The sequence below is a fragment of the Barbus barbus genome (assembly GCF_936440315.1).
Source record: "Barbus barbus genome assembly, chromosome: 47".
Classification (NCBI taxonomy): domain Eukaryota; kingdom Metazoa; phylum Chordata; class Actinopteri; order Cypriniformes; family Cyprinidae; genus Barbus; species Barbus barbus.
Genome location: NC_136725.1, coordinates 16,580,371 through 16,598,126, shown reverse-complemented (window position 1 = coordinate 16,598,126; position 17,756 = coordinate 16,580,371). Strand labels below are relative to the sequence as shown.

At 35.8% G+C, this 17,756-nt stretch overlaps 1 protein-coding gene across 1 annotated transcript; it reads right to left on the bottom strand.

Moving 5' to 3' along the window:
* Positions 1–1,319: 1,319 nt before the first annotated feature.
* Positions 1,320–5,908, bottom strand: LOC306865343 (SET and MYND domain-containing protein 4-like). The gene is made up of 10 exons (XM_079409887.1): positions 5,656–5,908; positions 5,300–5,444; positions 4,156–4,245; positions 3,065–4,028; positions 2,712–2,972; positions 2,441–2,613; positions 2,227–2,362; positions 2,027–2,143; positions 1,719–1,842; positions 1,320–1,642 (listed from the first exon to the last, which is right to left on the bottom strand). The coding sequence occupies exons 1-10, from the start codon at positions 5,787–5,789 to the stop codon at positions 1,513–1,515; spliced, it is 2,274 nt and encodes a 757-aa protein (XP_079266013.1). The 5' UTR covers positions 5,790–5,908; the 3' UTR covers positions 1,320–1,512.
* Between the last annotated feature and the right edge of the window lie 11,848 nt (positions 5,909–17,756).

Genomic DNA, 17,756 nt, shown 5'->3' with positions numbered 1-17,756 from the left:
TAAGCCCTTAAAGTTTATGATTAATCTCCCAAGGTATTAAATGTTAATCTCATTCCAAAAAATATCATGAGCATGCCCTTAAGCATAAAAAGTTATTTCTTACATGGAGGTCACATATCCAGCCATGCTGATTATCTGCCTGTTGTGAGTCTGAATGGCCCTGAATGTCAACATGAGGTCGCACACACACACAAACACACAGTGCCTGCTCTCCTGAGATATATAATCACATTATCCCCTGACTGTTAAACAGATTTACCGACGCAAGAACCTTGACCAGAGGCTCAAACCAAACACTGGAATAAACAGCATATCCAAAAACCTCACAGGCCGGTGGTTGCAAGAGTGATGAAACTGCTAAATCCACTGGCTTGGCATCCGCTTTACCAGTTGTCATTCTTTTTGAAGTACAGAGAAGTCGGTTTAATTTCTTGCGGGCAAGATTGTCCCATGGGCTACACTCTAGTTGTGCGAGAGTCCATTAGCAACATAAAATGTCAATGGCGCCAATGGCCTTTACTGGATTATTGAACCAGCATACAGAGATGAGCGAAAGTGGGAGAAGATTAAATCTGTTAGTCTAATGTCTCATTCACAAACATTGTTCTTAAATATGCAACCGTTTTGTATTTTTGAGTGGGTGTTTGGTGATTCATTTTTTTTCTAGAACATCCGACTTAAAGGGATCCCACTTTATAGGCCGACAGCTATTGAACTAAATGTTTTAAGAAGTTCTCCCGCCATTGTTATGAAGCACATTAAATATGCAAGAGCGCAGGATTCTACTTTCTCTTCTTAATGTATGATGCCATGGTACAGTATGAATTACAAGTAGCCTTTAATAATGCCAAATAACAGGCTAAAGTGGAATATGGAGTACAATCATAGCCTAAACGGTATGCATTAGGTCTGTTTGTGTCAAGCGCTATGTCTCATATGCATGGTTGTATTCCCACTTTGTTGTTACAGTCTGCCATCTAGAGGTATGAAAGGTACTGAAATCAGGCTTAAATAATGGCGTTTGCAAGCTACTATTATTGTTGCTCACACTTAAGGGATTTGAACAACCTCTAAACCCAAGTATATGTTAAAATTTACCCTGCATCATTTGTGCTACAAATAATAATGACAGATTAATAAATGATTTTTACTTGCCCTGCCAATGTTTTCACTGGGCCCAACACCATTTTTAATAGTTTTACATTTCTACTTTTTATTTATTATTATTTCATATTTATATAATTAAAAATGTATATTATTAAAATATAATATAAATTATAATTAAATAAAGTATTAATAATATATTATTATTATTTTTTACACCCAGAACCTAGTTTTTATTTTATCATTAAATATCACATTTTCTTTATAAGCAATAATAGCTGAGCCCACTGCAACATAACATCGTTAATTCATGACTTTTAACACTATTGCACATACAGTATATCTGAAAAACAGGCTTTGAATTTATTACATGTTTGATGAAACTACAATTCAGATTTAGCTGTTATTTCACAGCAATCCTTGCAGACAACGCTCCATTTCCTGCAGTTCCTGTAGTTCTTCACAGTGAGGGCCACAGTGGAGAGAGAGGAGCTTACGGGCCCTGGGAATCACAGAGAGAGCCGCCCCACAGTCTCCGCTGTCAAAGCAAAAAGTGACGCTGGGGTGAGAAGAACTGTTTTTGATCATAAAGTATAAAAAGTCTCATCATTTACCCATTAAAATGCAGCTGTGCTAGTTTAAAAAGCTGTTGTCCCAGCTCAATGCTGTCCTCTCCGAATTGGGCCTGAATAGCAAGAATGCTACACTTTAGATGGGATGCAGCCAGACTCCATTCACCTGTTAGAAAAATAAAAATAATCATACTATACCGTTTCCTTGCATGAATTTAGATATTACTCATTACATTATTCAAAAGGCAATGTAGCACTGCTATACAACATTTACATATTTGACATTGTCATAAATGTACAATTATTGCCATTTTTTCTGATAGTGTGATATATCAGGCTGTTATTCTGACCTGTGGTGGCGTACACACGAGCTCTTGCATCTGCTAGCGCTCCTTGGAAAGGGTGAGACTCTGTTAGGATGCTATTTGCTTGAGAAGTAGCTGATTTTAGGATTTTTAGGGCCTTGTCTGAAAAACATGGAAACATTATGTATATTTATGGATATTTATCACATACGCAAAACAGATTGTGATTAATATTGAGGCGGTACCAAATCTGTCTCGCTCAATGAGATGGAAGGCTTCATCCAAGAGAGACTGTAAACCCTTTAGTTTGTTCTGCACATCAGCACTGGTGATCTGATGACCACACGACAGCCCAGAGCACATGTATCTCTCCATATAGGACTGAAATGTACAGCATACATCAAGATACACACAATGAACAAACTAAATGATCATTTGAGCTTTTCTGCAAATGTTTACCCGAAGAGGCTTTCCACATTTCACACACTTCAGCCCTGGTGCTGCGTCTTCTGTTGCATTCTGGCTTGCTTCTATTAGGTCTCTCTTACAGGCTTGACAGTTACAGTGAAAATAGTACTGCTCCAGCAGGAGACGCTGACGCTCCTTCACCTCCATTCTGCTACAGTGAGGACCTGTGTGGAGAGATTAAAAAATGTTTTTTAAAAAAATCAAATGTTCCCAGACGAGCCCCCAACCAAACAAAAACTGAATTCCCAAGATCACATAATACCATAACAGTGCAGAATCTCCTGTCCTGGAGTAAGATCTTTTGAAGCACGTACAGTGACTGTCACACCACTGCGAGAGGTCCCGGGATGGTCAGTGTGACCTTCAGAACAACCGAACTGATTGAGTGGGTCAGTTTGACAGCCTGTGGTGAAGGAGATGCTTGTGTTTGGACTGCAGGAGTGGTTAAGCAGGCTGAGAACAGGAAAAATTGCTGTGGCAATGCGGATTTCACTACTAGACTGAACAGCCATGCCACTTTCTTCTGTAAGAATTGAGAAAAAAATTATTATCATTAAAATTCAATCAAATGTATTAAAATGCAGTTTGTGTTTAAGCATGAGAGTTCTGTCAAACCTTTAACCATAACAGCAGTGACTGCTTGAGCGTTACATCTAAGCTGCATCATGTGTCTCAGAGCCATGGCTCCTAGCATGCTCATCTCAGGCTGCCATGTTCCACTTTCTCCTTCGTCCTCGCAAGATGCCCACACGTCTGGTGGGGGTCCACCTTGCAGTCTCATATAAAGCACCACCATGGTGACTGCCAGTAAAAAGCGTGAGCTGGGTGAGTGTTGTGCCACATGTGGTAAAAGGCTGTAGATGCCCATGTACGTGTTGCCATGATAGCAGTCTGTGTGGTCTGAACTTTCTCTACAGGGATCTCCAAGACTCAACCTCACTGGTGAATCACTTTTATAAGAGCTACATGTCACATGGTCTTCTTGTGAAGTGCTTTTTTTCACCCTTTTAACCTCGTTTTGTCCGGCTTTCAGGGCCACTCTTAGTGCAAGATGACCCAAAACCCCAATGGCCAGCAGATCTGCTCCAATTGGGCACTCCCATTGGTGCCAACGCTCCCAAGCATCTTTTTGACAACACTCTCCACAATATCGAACGTAACTGCAATTTGGACAGGGCACAAAGCTCAATGATTGGCTCAGGCAGTGGTGACAGTGTCGGTCTTGAGTATTAAATATCTTTCCTGTCTTATTGGTCATTGTATTGAGTTTGTTTCCTGGTATAAGTACGCAGCAGAAAGCCTCGTCCTCCAGAACAACCTCACCAGCTGGTTTATTTTCTGTGGTTAATATGTGACGACCTTTCTCTCGGCTGAAGTAAACAGATACACCAGGCGAAATACAGGTCTTAGTGTTTCTGCTTTTCTGGCATGGTGGTGTTGGTTGATATGTGGTTGGCTGGTTGTATTTTTCAGGTTTTTGAAGCTGGTTCAGGCATGCAGTCTGCCTAGCTCTCAGTTTGTCCTGCAGGTGGCTTGGGTAACCGGCCTCCAAAGAGCGCCGGATGTCCTCAAGACATTCCTGGAAAAAGGGAGATAATCACTTAAACTCATATAAATGAGTCAGGTATGCATTAAACAAGGTGGCATGTTCTTATTTGAATGCTTAAAAAAAATCATGTTTTGTGATGCATAAGAGAGACTCTTACTCTGTAGAGGCCTTGGTAAAAGAGGGCAGCAGAACGGTTAGCATAGCACAACGATAGCTCTTCTGTATTCTTGTCAGCATGGCAAACACCCTGAAACATCAAACAGAGAGAGTGGGAATATATTATGGTCACAGGACCACCTGTTATTTAAAATCCAAACCATTATCAGTGTAACATTAACGCTGAGCTCAAACCAGCATAACAAGTTGAACCAAACATAAATCTATATTCAGATTTCAGAATGATTACTTTGACATTTATAAAAGGTGTACATATTTTAAGGTCCGTATGCTGATTTGTTTACCAAAGCAATGAAAATCAATGTAAATCACTCACATTTTTAATAAGCTGGCGGTAAAAAAAAAATCCAGATTTTTTAACAAATAATAATTTACATTCTTAGGACATTTGCACTGTAAGAATGAACAGGCATATTTCGGATACAAAAATCACAATTTGTTTTATATATAATGGCTATACATTAAATAGCTATAATATCCAATTATTGACATTGACCTTCATAGTACTTGGAAATGAAAAGATTAAAGAGCCTTTGCCAAGTGAATCACAAAAAAACTGTTATCAAACAGGTTTCCTAAATTCTCACTGCTCCCTCTATCTATTGGTCAGACAAGCACGTAACCCCACCTCAAACTCGCATCATTGGTTAAGCCACTGATGCTATGCTTAACTACTTGCAGAAATAGAGCAACGGTATGGTCGCCATGATTTAGCCAAGTAAGACATGTTCCTGGATCAGCATCTTTGTTGACCCTGGAACAACATTGTGAAGAACCAGTTTATAGTTTTTGTGAAGTTTAGGCTTACAATCTGTGTTTGGTGCTTGTACATCAGTGTCTTTTCCTCTGATTTTAGGGATTACTCATGGTTAAAGTAGGGATATGGTCAAGAATATATTTTTGGATTAAAATGTTATTCCAGAACACATCTAAATCAGCAAAATCAGGACGTGCATAGTGCAATAATGTGGAAACTTCTTGTGTAAATGAATGCGGTTTATGCATGTTAAGCAGCAATAAGGGAAAATATTTTAACCACGCCAAAATAAAAGGAAAAAAGTTAAACTTTATACATACATTACCTTTTCTTAAGCACTACTATAGGAAGCAGGTATTTTCCTTACCTTGGAATAATACAGAGCTGCAGTTGTATAATCCTTGACTTTGAAGCTGAGGTTACCCTGCTGTCTAAATTCAGACGCCCTCTCAGGAGACTTTTTGACGGAGTACTTCTCAGAGATTCTGGAAAAACAGTTGAGATCTTCTGGGCTGAAATATGGAGAAATTACAAAAGGTAGGTAGAATATATATATTTTTTATTTAGACACGTAATTTACAATATTTAAACATTTTTTTCGGCACTCTTATTGAACAACTAAAGTAACGACTAGTAGTGCAGCAATAACGTAAAAAGGTAGTTAAGTATTAATCACTTTATCTTACACAATTGAAGTTAATTTATGAACAGCTCCACACTGACCGTATTAATGAGAGCCCGTAGTTGAACATGGCATCTATATCTGTCAGAAGGCAGAAGCGCTCAGTTCCTTCAGTTTTCAGTTCCGTCCATTTCTGCTCGACATGCCGAACCCACTCTGGACAGGGCAGATCCATTCAAAAAGCCTGCTAATAATCTATTACCCTACAAATAAAAAGCATGAAACTGTTCAAACACTTCGGATATCGCTTCAGTAAAGAGACTTCCTGCTGGAACTTTTATCAATCTTCAAAATACAGGCCCTTCACTTACACATACTTTTAGATTTTTTTGACTGAAAGTGCAAGTATTGAGAGGGATACATATAAGTTATAGATTTTATATATATATATATATATATATATATATATATATAGAGAGAGAGAGAGAGAGAGAGATCATTTATATCAATAATAATGTTATTAAGGGGGCGTTTAGCATTTGATTTTAGATTAAAATTAGATTATTCTAATTATTAAAATATATATATATTGTGTTAATAATAATTTATTAGTTTAAATACTTACATTCAGCACTTTGTTGGAGCCCTTTCCAGCCCCCCTTGTTGAAAGCAATTTCATATTAGATGTTTTAAATTACATTCGTTTTTGTGCGTTACATTTGTGATGAAATTATTATTATTATTATTATTAAATTGTTACTTAAAATTACCATGAGGTAATCTAAAATCTACATTAATGTTTTTGGAAATTTATAAAATACGATTATTTTATTTCATTATATTAAATTATATTTTAAGGCACATATTATAGGGGTTAGAATTGTTTTTGGCAGTAGCAGTCACGTAGCGACAATAACTTGCTTGATTTGTTTTGTTTTGTTTTATTCATCAACACAGACGTCTATATCAGAAATGCTGTGAGAGTCACTATGGAGGGTGCATTTATTTCCCCACTAGGTGGCGACATTGTTCCACGTAACAATCTTCCTTAAACACACACACACACACACACACACACACACACACACGTTGGTTTTTGTGGTTTATGGGGACTCTCCATAGGCGTAATGGTTTTTATACTGAACAAACTGTGTGTGCTATTGCCCTACACCAACCCTACACCTAAACTTAGCCCTCACAGGAGACTTTGTGCATTTATAGATTTTCAAAAACACACCATTTAGTATGTTTTTTAAGCCTTTTGAATTACAGGGACATAGGCAGTGTCCTCATAAACCACCTTCATATTGTAATACCTCTGTCATACCCATGTCATTATACAAATTTGTGTCCTCATAAACCACATAAACATGCACACACACACACAAACAAACAAAGGCGTCTCAGGGACGCTAGAAAAGTGCACTGTGTCTCAGTTGTCGCCACGCATTTTGCTCCATTAATATCTCTTATATTGGTCAAGCTCTCTAGAGACTTCATTAGCTATATTATCTCCAGTAAATAGGGACCGTTTAGAGAGTTAGTTTTGTCAACAGATGCAATGCTTTCATATTAGGTCTAATGCAGATTCTCCACTTAAAATTAGATTTTGTCCATGACATTATTATAAATAATCAATGTCCCAGGAATCTGTATTAAAAGTCTGAATCTCCTTCATGAGGATTTATAGGATTTGCAAGGCTAATTTGTATGTTTGGTTTGCTGTGAGAAATTGTATTCTAAAGAAAGAGCCATTTATTTTTGATTAAATTAATCAGCATCTGCTAAAGGAGAACTGGTATATAATATTTGCTAGAAAGTAACGATTTCCATAATTTACAAAAAAAACCCAAAAAAACCCCCCCAAAAAAAACACTAAAGCTTCCTTCATCTGGGGTCATTTATTATTATTATTATTATTATTATTATTATTGTCATACAGCTCTGACTAAGCTTGATGGTATCTTTGGCACCGTTATCAGAAGACAGGCTTATATTAATCTTAATTTTAAATTTGGTTTATGATTTGCTTTCCCTTTATGAAGTGTCCCTGTGTCTGCATATGAATATTAATGTTGTATTGCATCTGTAAAAAGATGCTTCTGTGAGGTTCTGGGGGATGGTGCTTATCACACATGTGGCTGATGTTCTATAAGAGCTTTAAGTTCTACTGTTGTGTTTCAACAGCTGCTATTAATGCACCCTGTGATCTAGGGCACTTCCTGCATCTTGTATTTTCGTGACTGTCTTTGCTGTTGCCTGTAGGTGCAATGTTTTCCAAGAACGTAGTGCTTTCTAATGTTTTACCATCTTTCTAAACAGTTGTCTTTATTTTACAATGTCATCTAATGAGTCTTCATTAGCATATAATCACTTCAGTTTTTCACAAATTAACTTCACTGTTAAGTTTAATATATAATGCAATTTATATTACCTCTTGTATATTGATTAAAATACTTACTTCAGTTGCAATGAATGAAATTCACTCTTAGCAAACCTTTTAACTTGATACAATACAAAAAAAATAACAATAATAATCATTAAAAAATTAACAACATGGCCCAAACTGTGCAATTGAATTGCTTTCTATTTAACCGATGAGTTTGTGAGGTTTTTCTTTTTTTTTAAATAATAAAACTGTGAACTGAGTATACTGCTTGTGCTGTATGTTTTTTTGTTTTCTTTAAAAATAACCAGTTCATAAGAGTCATTTGTGTATGAATTGGACTACACGGGTTGCATTGTATTTGTTTCACTTAACTATGCTACCTTTTCATAAGAGTTATTTGTCAAGTGAACTACACTGTAAAAAAAAAAAAAAAGTTGAGCCAATTTAAAATTTTAAGGCAACCATGCTCAAATTATTTGTAGTCTGCTTTGGTCCCTTAATCCAAGAACTGGGATATCTCACCCAGTATTAAGTTGCACGCCTCAGGAGGGCTTCTATTGTAGAAAATGGTGAGATTAGATTATATAAATGGAGACCCTAACAATAAAGGATCATTTAAGTTTCTCCAGTCAATTCTCAATGAAATTTCCAATGCCTGCTGTAATAACACTAGCGAACAGATGTGAACAGCACCCTGCAGAGCATATCAATGTTGTACTATCACGTAATTGAATGGCTTTTAGTTGGTTTATGTACAGAATTAGGGCTTGAACAATCTCACTTTAATCAGAGCCAAGAACCATAATGCATTAAACAGCTGAACAAACATTTTTAGTTGTGTGGAGATGAAAATACACGTCAAGCCTCTTTCTCTCCCTTTTGTACACACGCGTTTCTCATACAAAGCCATACGCACCAGCCGAGACACCGTGGCTCGGGTTCCCTGTGTTTTTATTGTGCGTGTCTTGTGAGATTTGGTTCAGCCATGGGATAATGAAGTCCTGATCCATGTTCTGTCCAAACAGACTGTTTGATTTCATTTTCTGGGTTGTGAAACCCAGTTTGCTCAGTTAAGCTTCACGGCCCACTGAGGTCAGAGGAACATTTTAAATTTGTCTTTCATTTCAGTAGGTACACACAGTAGGCCTGTGGTGTCATTATATTTAGTATTGCGGAACTTTAAACCACTTTAGACCTTTATAAATATAGATATCTTTCATTACGCAAAAAGGTAATTATTAGATGAAGTTTAAAATAAGAATTACAATCACATTGTGGAATATAAATTGTTTATAATTTTGGAATAAATGAAGATGATGAAACATGAAGTAAAATTGCGAGATATCAATTAAAAACTGTAAAATATTATTGCAATATTTATTCCTGTGATGAAATCATCAGAAATCATTCTAATATGCTGATTTGGTGCTCAAGAAACATTTCTTCTTAGCATTGTCGATTTTGAAAACAGCTATGCTGTTTAATATCTGTGTGATTCATTTTTTTCAGGATTCTATGATTTGAGAAATCCTCTGCAAATCTGTTAGTCTTTTCTGCCAGTTTTGATGAATTTAAAGGGATAGTTCATCCAAAAATGAAAATTTTGTCATTAATTACTCACCCCCATGTCGTTCCAAACCCGTAAGACCTTTGTTCATCTACGGAACACAAAGGAAAATATTTTTGATGAAATCTGACAGCTTTCTGACCCTCCATAGACAACAAAGCAACTACCATGTTCAAGGCCCAGATAGGTAGTAAGGACATCATTAAAATAGTCCACGTGACATCAGTGGCTCAACTATGATTTTCGAGAAATAAGGTTGCAATTGTGTAAATTAGTTTGATTCAAAGTCATCGTGCTTATTTTACATGGTAGGATAAACTATTCTGACAAACCTTCAGTATTTGTAAAGTGTATCTATTGTTCTGCCGTTCTCGTGAATCTGAATAAGCCTCTTTTGGGCGTATATGTGGAATTGAGTGATTATGCATTCACAGTTTGCTACAGTAATACCATGGGTTTGATTCCAAGGGTACAGTTGTATACTTTGAATGCATTGTAAACCACTTTGTACAAAAGCATCTGGAAAGTGCTCGAATGTGATGTAAATGTAAGCATCGAGCAGCTGTTTATAGCATTCATTTATAGTCATAGACAGCATTCATATCCACTCTTGGAACGACATTATTTATACAATATCTAGACAAGAATTGGAGAAGACAACTGTTGATTTCATGTGAGAAGCCTTCCATGCCCTCACGTCTGATCGCCTTAACCGAGAGAGACCGCCGCTGTGTGCGTGTCATATCCACTGACAGGCGTTTGGCATTTTCCCAGGGTTGTCTGTGGTTGCATGTGTCGCTGTGTGTGTGTGTGTGTTATGAAGATCAATAGAGTACATCTGTCTCCTGAAAAAAAAAGCTCTTTGTGTGTTTCAGTATTAATTTTGGTCGCATTGGTCGGTGGTCAATAAAGCAATTAATCTGGGCGAACTGAAGAGAAAAGAAAGTAAAAATCTATCGAAAGCCCTCTCTTCTTGAAATGATCAAAAGTTTACAGCATTTTTATGATGAAACGTATTTTGTTACAGTTTCTAGAAGTTTTTTCTTTGCTACTAACATTTAATGTTGTAAATATTGTAAATAACAATGTAGCAAAATATTATCTAATCCATAAAACATATTATACAATATAATATTTTTTATAACGTTACTGTTTTTTTTCACAAGAAATAGTTGGTGCCTAATTAATTTAGTTTCATTAATTTGAACATGCTCCACTGGATCAGGGATGGTTAAAGGATCTTCTGCTCGACCGAAGGCAAATCATCTGCTTGAAGTTCATTTGAGCTGCAAAGCGAGATAGTTATTCTCACAATACAAGTTTGGTGGTTCAGCAGAGAGAATCTTATGTAACAGAAACCTCAGGCCTAGATTTTCACTACATTGTCGTTTATTTATAATGTTTTGACAGGATATTGTCCAGTCAGTAGTACAAACAGTATGTGGATGAATTGTCCAGAAACATTCCTAGCATTTCAAGAAATAGGCTGAAATAGAATAAAACTAGTTTTTTTTAACACTGATACCGATGCTGATGTTTAGAGAGCAGAGTTACAGAGAGCTGATAATAAATATGATGTATTGCTGTTTAATCATAAGAAATTAGATGCATATAACATTATACATTTAAATGAACATTTATTTTAGATGTTTCCTCAAAATTCACTTTGATCGCAATTGATTAAAAGTGACAGTAAACACGTTTAAAATATTACAAAAGATTTCAAATAAATGCTGTTCACTGAACTTTATATTAAGCAGTAAAATCTGTTTTCAACAAATTGAGAAATAGTTGAGCATATTTGAATCATTTGTGAAGGATCATGTGACACTGAAGACTAACTGCTGAAGATTTGGCTTGCCGTCACAGGAATGTATTACATTTTAAATTTGATATAAAAAAATACAAAAATAGGTATTTTAAATGGTAACAATATCTCACAATATTACTGTATATTTGATAAAAAATGCAACAATTGTTAAGCATGAGAGAGTTCTTTCTAAAACATAAAAAAAATCATAATTATCCCAAACTTTTGACCAATATATATATATATATTTACTGTATATAGCGTTCAGTAAAGACTTTGACATCCGTGTGTCATTTCCTATTCAGTGAGCAACATCGTATCTTGTCTAGGAGTAAAGTTCTGAAAGATTCGTGATGAAGAAACATGTTTATGTAAGGTCAATGTTTTCCATCTAGAGATTTTTACGTAAGCTGATGTTTATATAACTTGTTTTGTTCATATTTTTCATTGGTTTAAAAAAAATCAAAATGAGTCTTTAGTAATTCGAATCATGCTAGCATTTCATTCCTTATAGTAATGATTCATTTTCAGTTCTCGTTTTTCACTGTTTTTGTGTATATGTGTGTTTACAGCATGTGGCATGTTAATTGTGTGTTTGCTAGATTAGGTGTCGAGACTCTGCGTGCGCGCGTGTGTGTGTGAAGAGCGCTGGGATCAGGTCGGTGTTATTGATGATGTGTCGTCTCTGATGTAATTACCTCAGCATTCTGGGCTTATTAGCTCTGTCCGCCTCACACTCACTGTTTGTGTTTCTCATTTACTGTAATGAGATGGATATGAAGTGTCTCCTTCTCCACAAACCCTTTTACTCTCTTTTCTGCCCTTCTTGCTCCCTCTCTTTCTCTCTCCTTTGTCTCACGACTTCTCTGTTGGTTTATTGTCGCATCTGTGGTGTTTTGATAAGGCAGGTTTGCATTGTGCTGGAACGAGGCATTCTGGCTCTCCCTCCACGTGACTGTCAGAATCGCTCTCCATTAAATATTTACCTCGCTTGTAAATTATCACTTACACAGAGTTGGCTGTTTGTTAATTAAACCTATCATCTCATTGCTGCATGTCCTCTGAAACTTGTGTGTGTGTGTGTGTGTCACAGTGCTCATTTAAATAGTCTGAGAAGTAAAAGCTGTGATAAGATTCAGATGCCTAATATCACAAGGCACAGACACGGTAAACTATTTTTTACTGTATAAAATGAGAAGCAGTACTTTATGGCTTTTTTATTTATTTTTTATGCTTTTGTGGTTATCTGTAATGCCATTTGTATTGATCTTTTTCCTTTTTTCTCTTTATTGTCCTGTAGAACTGTAGAAATCAACACAAAAGCAATAATGCTATAAACAATGCTATACTCATTTGTTTTATAAAGGAATATTCTGGGTTAAATACAACTTCATCAGTGATGTCTGTAATATTCTATTATCACAAACAATAATTTTCACTCATCCTTTTGTTGTTGTAGTAAAAACAAACCAAAATACATTGACAGAAACGCTTTTATGTTTTTAATGGGACTTTTTTTTATTACTACCACTACTAAATTTAATTTTAGTATTATTTAGTATTTAGTTTGCTATTTGATATGTAAAGTTCTTTAAATAAGGTGTTTTCAGACTTTCAGACAACACAATTTGATCACTCTTAAAGGGACCCATATAGCTTTTATGGAAGCCTGTTTCTGCCAAGGAATAAATGAAACTTAAAAAGGTAATAGCGACTTTTGATCTGACAATTCAGACTTTGTCTCTCACAAATATAAACACAGAACTGTGACATATAAACTAGGAATTTAGACTTTTTCCCCCCTCAGAATTCTTGTAATTCTGTTTTAATGCCCCCTATACAGAATAAAAATATAGTCAAAATAAACTTTTTATTTCATAATTCTTACTTCTTTGAGAATTGAAAATTGCAAGGAAAATCTCAGTATATTTGCATATAAAATATATAGTTTAAGAAAAATATGTATGGTAGTAGAAAGACAACAAAATGAAACTATGAACTATGAACTATTTCCAAAATTATATAACTGGACTTGATATTGGCATTGTATTAAAGCAAATAATTTAAATATTGTGTGGAAAAAAATGTAACTGAGTTATGTAACTGTTTATATATACTGAAAAATATTTTTTAAGGTAAGAGGTCGCAATCGATTTATTTGAGCTACATTTAATAAAAAAAAAAAAAATGTTTAGTTAGTCAACTAAATTAGTTTATTTAAATGTAGCTAAAATAAATTGATTGCAACCACTTAACTTAAAAAATATAGTAAATTCAATGAATTCTTTTTTTCAGCGTATAAGTGAATGTGAATGTTTGAAAGGTCAAGATAACAAAAAAGTTACAGATTGTTCATTTTCAGCCAGGCTGAACTACTTTTCTTGCATGTTGAATGAATGCCTGGTTTTGTGTAACTGTCGTCTTTCTTCTAGGTGCAGTTGAAATACTTGACATTAAAGTTAAAGGTCTGATATAACTTTGCACAGACAAGGTCACTATACTATAAAATATTGGAATTACTTGTAATTGGTAATATGCCACCCATTGCTGTAAATAAAACTTGTATTTAGCCAGGAACATTGTTTTTGTAAAGTTTGTTCCTGAAATGTACACCATGCCCGATGGCTAAGTAAGATAAATCAACAATAACACCGGAGAAGGGAGAGCAACAAAATAAAAGGGACAGAGACATTCAAGTAAAGCAGTCTATTATATAAACTTTAGTAAAAGTAAAAGTGTCGGTGTGTGTACGTGTGTGGAATTAGGCCACCTAGGCAAGCAAAACCGAGCGGAACAGCGAGTGAATATAAATGATGGAGACAGAGGCATGGCCAAGGCCATGGGCGCGATGAGCCCTATAAATCATCATTAGACGGAGAGCCCAGAGACATGGGGAGACGACCCACCAAACTCATGCAAAATGTGGCTGTCACATATGAGCTACTATGACACCGGTCATTTGTCATGCATCAAAAAATACATGTAAACAACTCATGCCACCTGCTGTTTTTAGCAGCTAGCATGCGGAGATAAAGGATGACAACTCACAGGAGAGCGATTTCACAACCCACACAGTTTGATCTCCATTTTAGGATGTCATACATAAAATACTCCGGGCCAAACAAAGTTACTCTCTTTATTGGATAAACACACAGCGGGGACAAGGTATGGGAAAAAGAAACAGGCATGGTTTCAGGAAACGTTTTATCTGGATTTGAACGCATAATATCCACAGGAGCACCACGGCTCAGCATGCACCACACATGCCGGATGCTGTACCACTAGGCCATGGGTTCACAAATGACTGGATGGGGGGTGATCGAATGAATGAAACGCATTTGTCTGTGTTCACTCCGTCGCAAATGGCGCTCACGAAATAGAAATAGTAACGTTATCTCTTCCGCGGCTCGATATGTTTTCGACTCGTCTCAAGCAAGAGACTGTACAACATTCACGTTACATGATCTGAACGATTTTTACATAGAAAGGGTGACAGCACACCACATTAAAAGAAATTATCATTCATATTTTCATAACCGCTCAAAAACTAAACTAAAATTAAATGATCTTTGAAAGCAAGGGGGCCCCCTGGTGTCTCGGGGGCCCTATGCAGCTTGCGTATTCTGCGTATAGGGAGGATAGGCTCTGCCTTTAAGTGTTGACTTATGGGGAAAGATTGAACCAGGCGAATTATTGTTAGAGTGCAATTCCTTAAAAACGTGGAAGAGATACAGACAATGCGCAAATTAAAGAACACAGACACAGCCAGCGTTTTTCTGTAGTGACCAGCACAGTCTATCAAGAGCACTACAAATTAACGTCACGTTGCAAACAAGCAGAGCCTATGATTATCAGGTGAGGGTCATCTACTAACAACACAGGCGCAAGTGCAAGTACACATAGTGCAAGTAAACTAACTACAGCGAACCTTAGTAAATCACCTTGCAGGACTGATTTTATACTTTCCATTCAGCTGCAGTAGAATAGTGTCACCATCTGGAGGGCTCTGACTCGATGTGAAATGAAAAGTACTCTTTGATGGCAGCCTGATGTTAATTGAGGTGTAAACCTAACTGTAATTGATAGATGTGAGAGGCATCAAGGGTAATAAAAATGTAAATAACAAAAAATGTATTTTGCGTGAGGAAAAACCGTACTTGCTCGCTTGCGACTGAATATGTGAGTTTATGCATAAGAATGAGAGTCTTCAGGTTATCCTTACATGTCCTTCCCCTGCCTGAATGAAAAAAAAAATGCAAATAAAGACAGAGAAAAGATGAGTCCGAAAAAAGGCGAAATAAAACAGGCTCTCTGCGATGTAAATGCACAGTGAACCATGATGCCACATTTGCCTCAGTTCCTGCTGCGCTCTCTCTAAACACCGGCTTACTTAACATTTCTAATGCATGGAAAAAAGCTTTGGCAGGTTACATAAATGTAATTATTTTGATTGTTTGTCTCTGGTATGTAGCAGCATTGGGGGATTCTTTGGCCAGGACCACCCGCTGCTGCTCTCTACATCATGTAACGATGCTTGAGGGGACACACTTACAGCTAATGAGGCGCTTGCTAATGAGAATATGACGATAAGAATGTTCTTTTTCATTATCTTACAGTCTCAACAACAAGAAAGAAGAGTTTAGTCCTGCCAAAAATAAACAGAAATCTGTGTAGTTAAAGTTGAGGTAATTTATAGTGTTTTGAAGACATAAGGATAAAAACAGTAGAGGTTGTATTAACTTGACATTAACTTCACTGGAGTAGTCGGCAACATAATTGCCTTTTAAGATTAACATTTAATATTGTGTGTGTGGTAATTATTGTGAGTAAATGCATAATTTTCTACACTGTTTTAGTTTAATTAATTCCTTTTTGCATTGCTCACTTTGAGAACTGGAAGAGCCACACTCTGTAGCACATTTTCCCCATCATTTTTGCATTCATTTATTGAATAAAATGTTCACTTTAAATGTTCACTTTTTTCACTAAAAAAGAAAGAAAAAAGAGAGATTGTATTAGATAGTTTTTTAGTATTACAATATAATAAAGTAAATACAGAGATTAATAATTATAAATAAATAAAAATAAATAAATTAGAATTAGAAATAATAATTGTACTGTTTTAATTTATGCAGATTTTAAGAAATAATATAATGGTTATTTTTTCTTTCTTTCTTTTTTTTCAAACAAAACATGTTTTTATAATATTCTTTTAATTTTTAATTATTTTAAGGGTTTTTCATGTCTCCTCAACATCACATTCCATCTAGTATGTCTCTTGTTACCCCAAACTGACAAAAGTCTTCTTAAAGTGATAATTCACCCAAAAATGAAAATTCATCATTTACTTACACTCAAGTTGTTCTTTCTTTTGTTGAACATAAAAGAAGATACTTTGAAGAACATTTGTAAACCAATGTTTGCTGGTCCCCATTTACATTTACATTTAATAGTATGGAAAAAATAACTGATAGAACAGCCGATAAAAACATCACAATAATCCACACAACTTCAGTCCATCTTGTGAAATGAAAAGCTGCACGTTTGTAAGAAAGAAATCCATCATTAGGGTGTTTTAACTTTAAACCATGATGTTTTTATCAGCTGTTTAAACTCTCATTATCACGGCACCCATTCGCTTCAGCAGATTCATGGGTGAGAAAGTGATGTAATGCTAAATTTTCAGCAAATGTTCATTTTTGGATGAACTATTCCTTTTATTTTCATGTCTTGCTGAAATAATTAACTTAATAATAAGCGTATGTGCCTGTACTAAACCAGAAACCTTTTATGGAAACACTTTAAATTACAGCACAAGAATATACAGAGGACACTAACTCCTTACAGAGTTACTTCTCTACAGTATTTCAGTTGACTGAAGTAGCTCTAGATGTGTTGTTGCCCGAGGTGTTAATGTTCCTGTGAATCACCACTATTCAGTTTGCATTTCAAACAGATTGTGTTTGCATGTAACCTTCAACTGAAATTCATATCTTGGCAAACATATGCATGTTTCCCACTTCATTTTTAATATGCCTGTATTTGTGATTTGTGTTGTTAAAAAATTTGAATCCCCTCAACTCCTTGAACCACTTCCCAGAATATTTCAGGGAGTGTTGTTCTGATCTCTCATACGCACATTTACAAACACATTTGGCCTTTCCCTCTCACCTCCTGCCTACAATATTTTTTTCCAATTCTTTCTTGCCGCCAGTGTGTTACAGTCATAATTAAATGCATTTGATTATAAAACTGAAGAAATGTTGTAGAATTCTGAGTGGAAACACTTTCATGTCATGGCCTTTCATGGCACACTTGTTACTGTAAGATATTTAACATGTTAAAATGTTTAGCAAATTCATCAGAGGTGACAAGAACCATAACTGTTGCGTGGAAATGCACAATTAGTGGCTTCCTCATTCACCTGACAACTGCA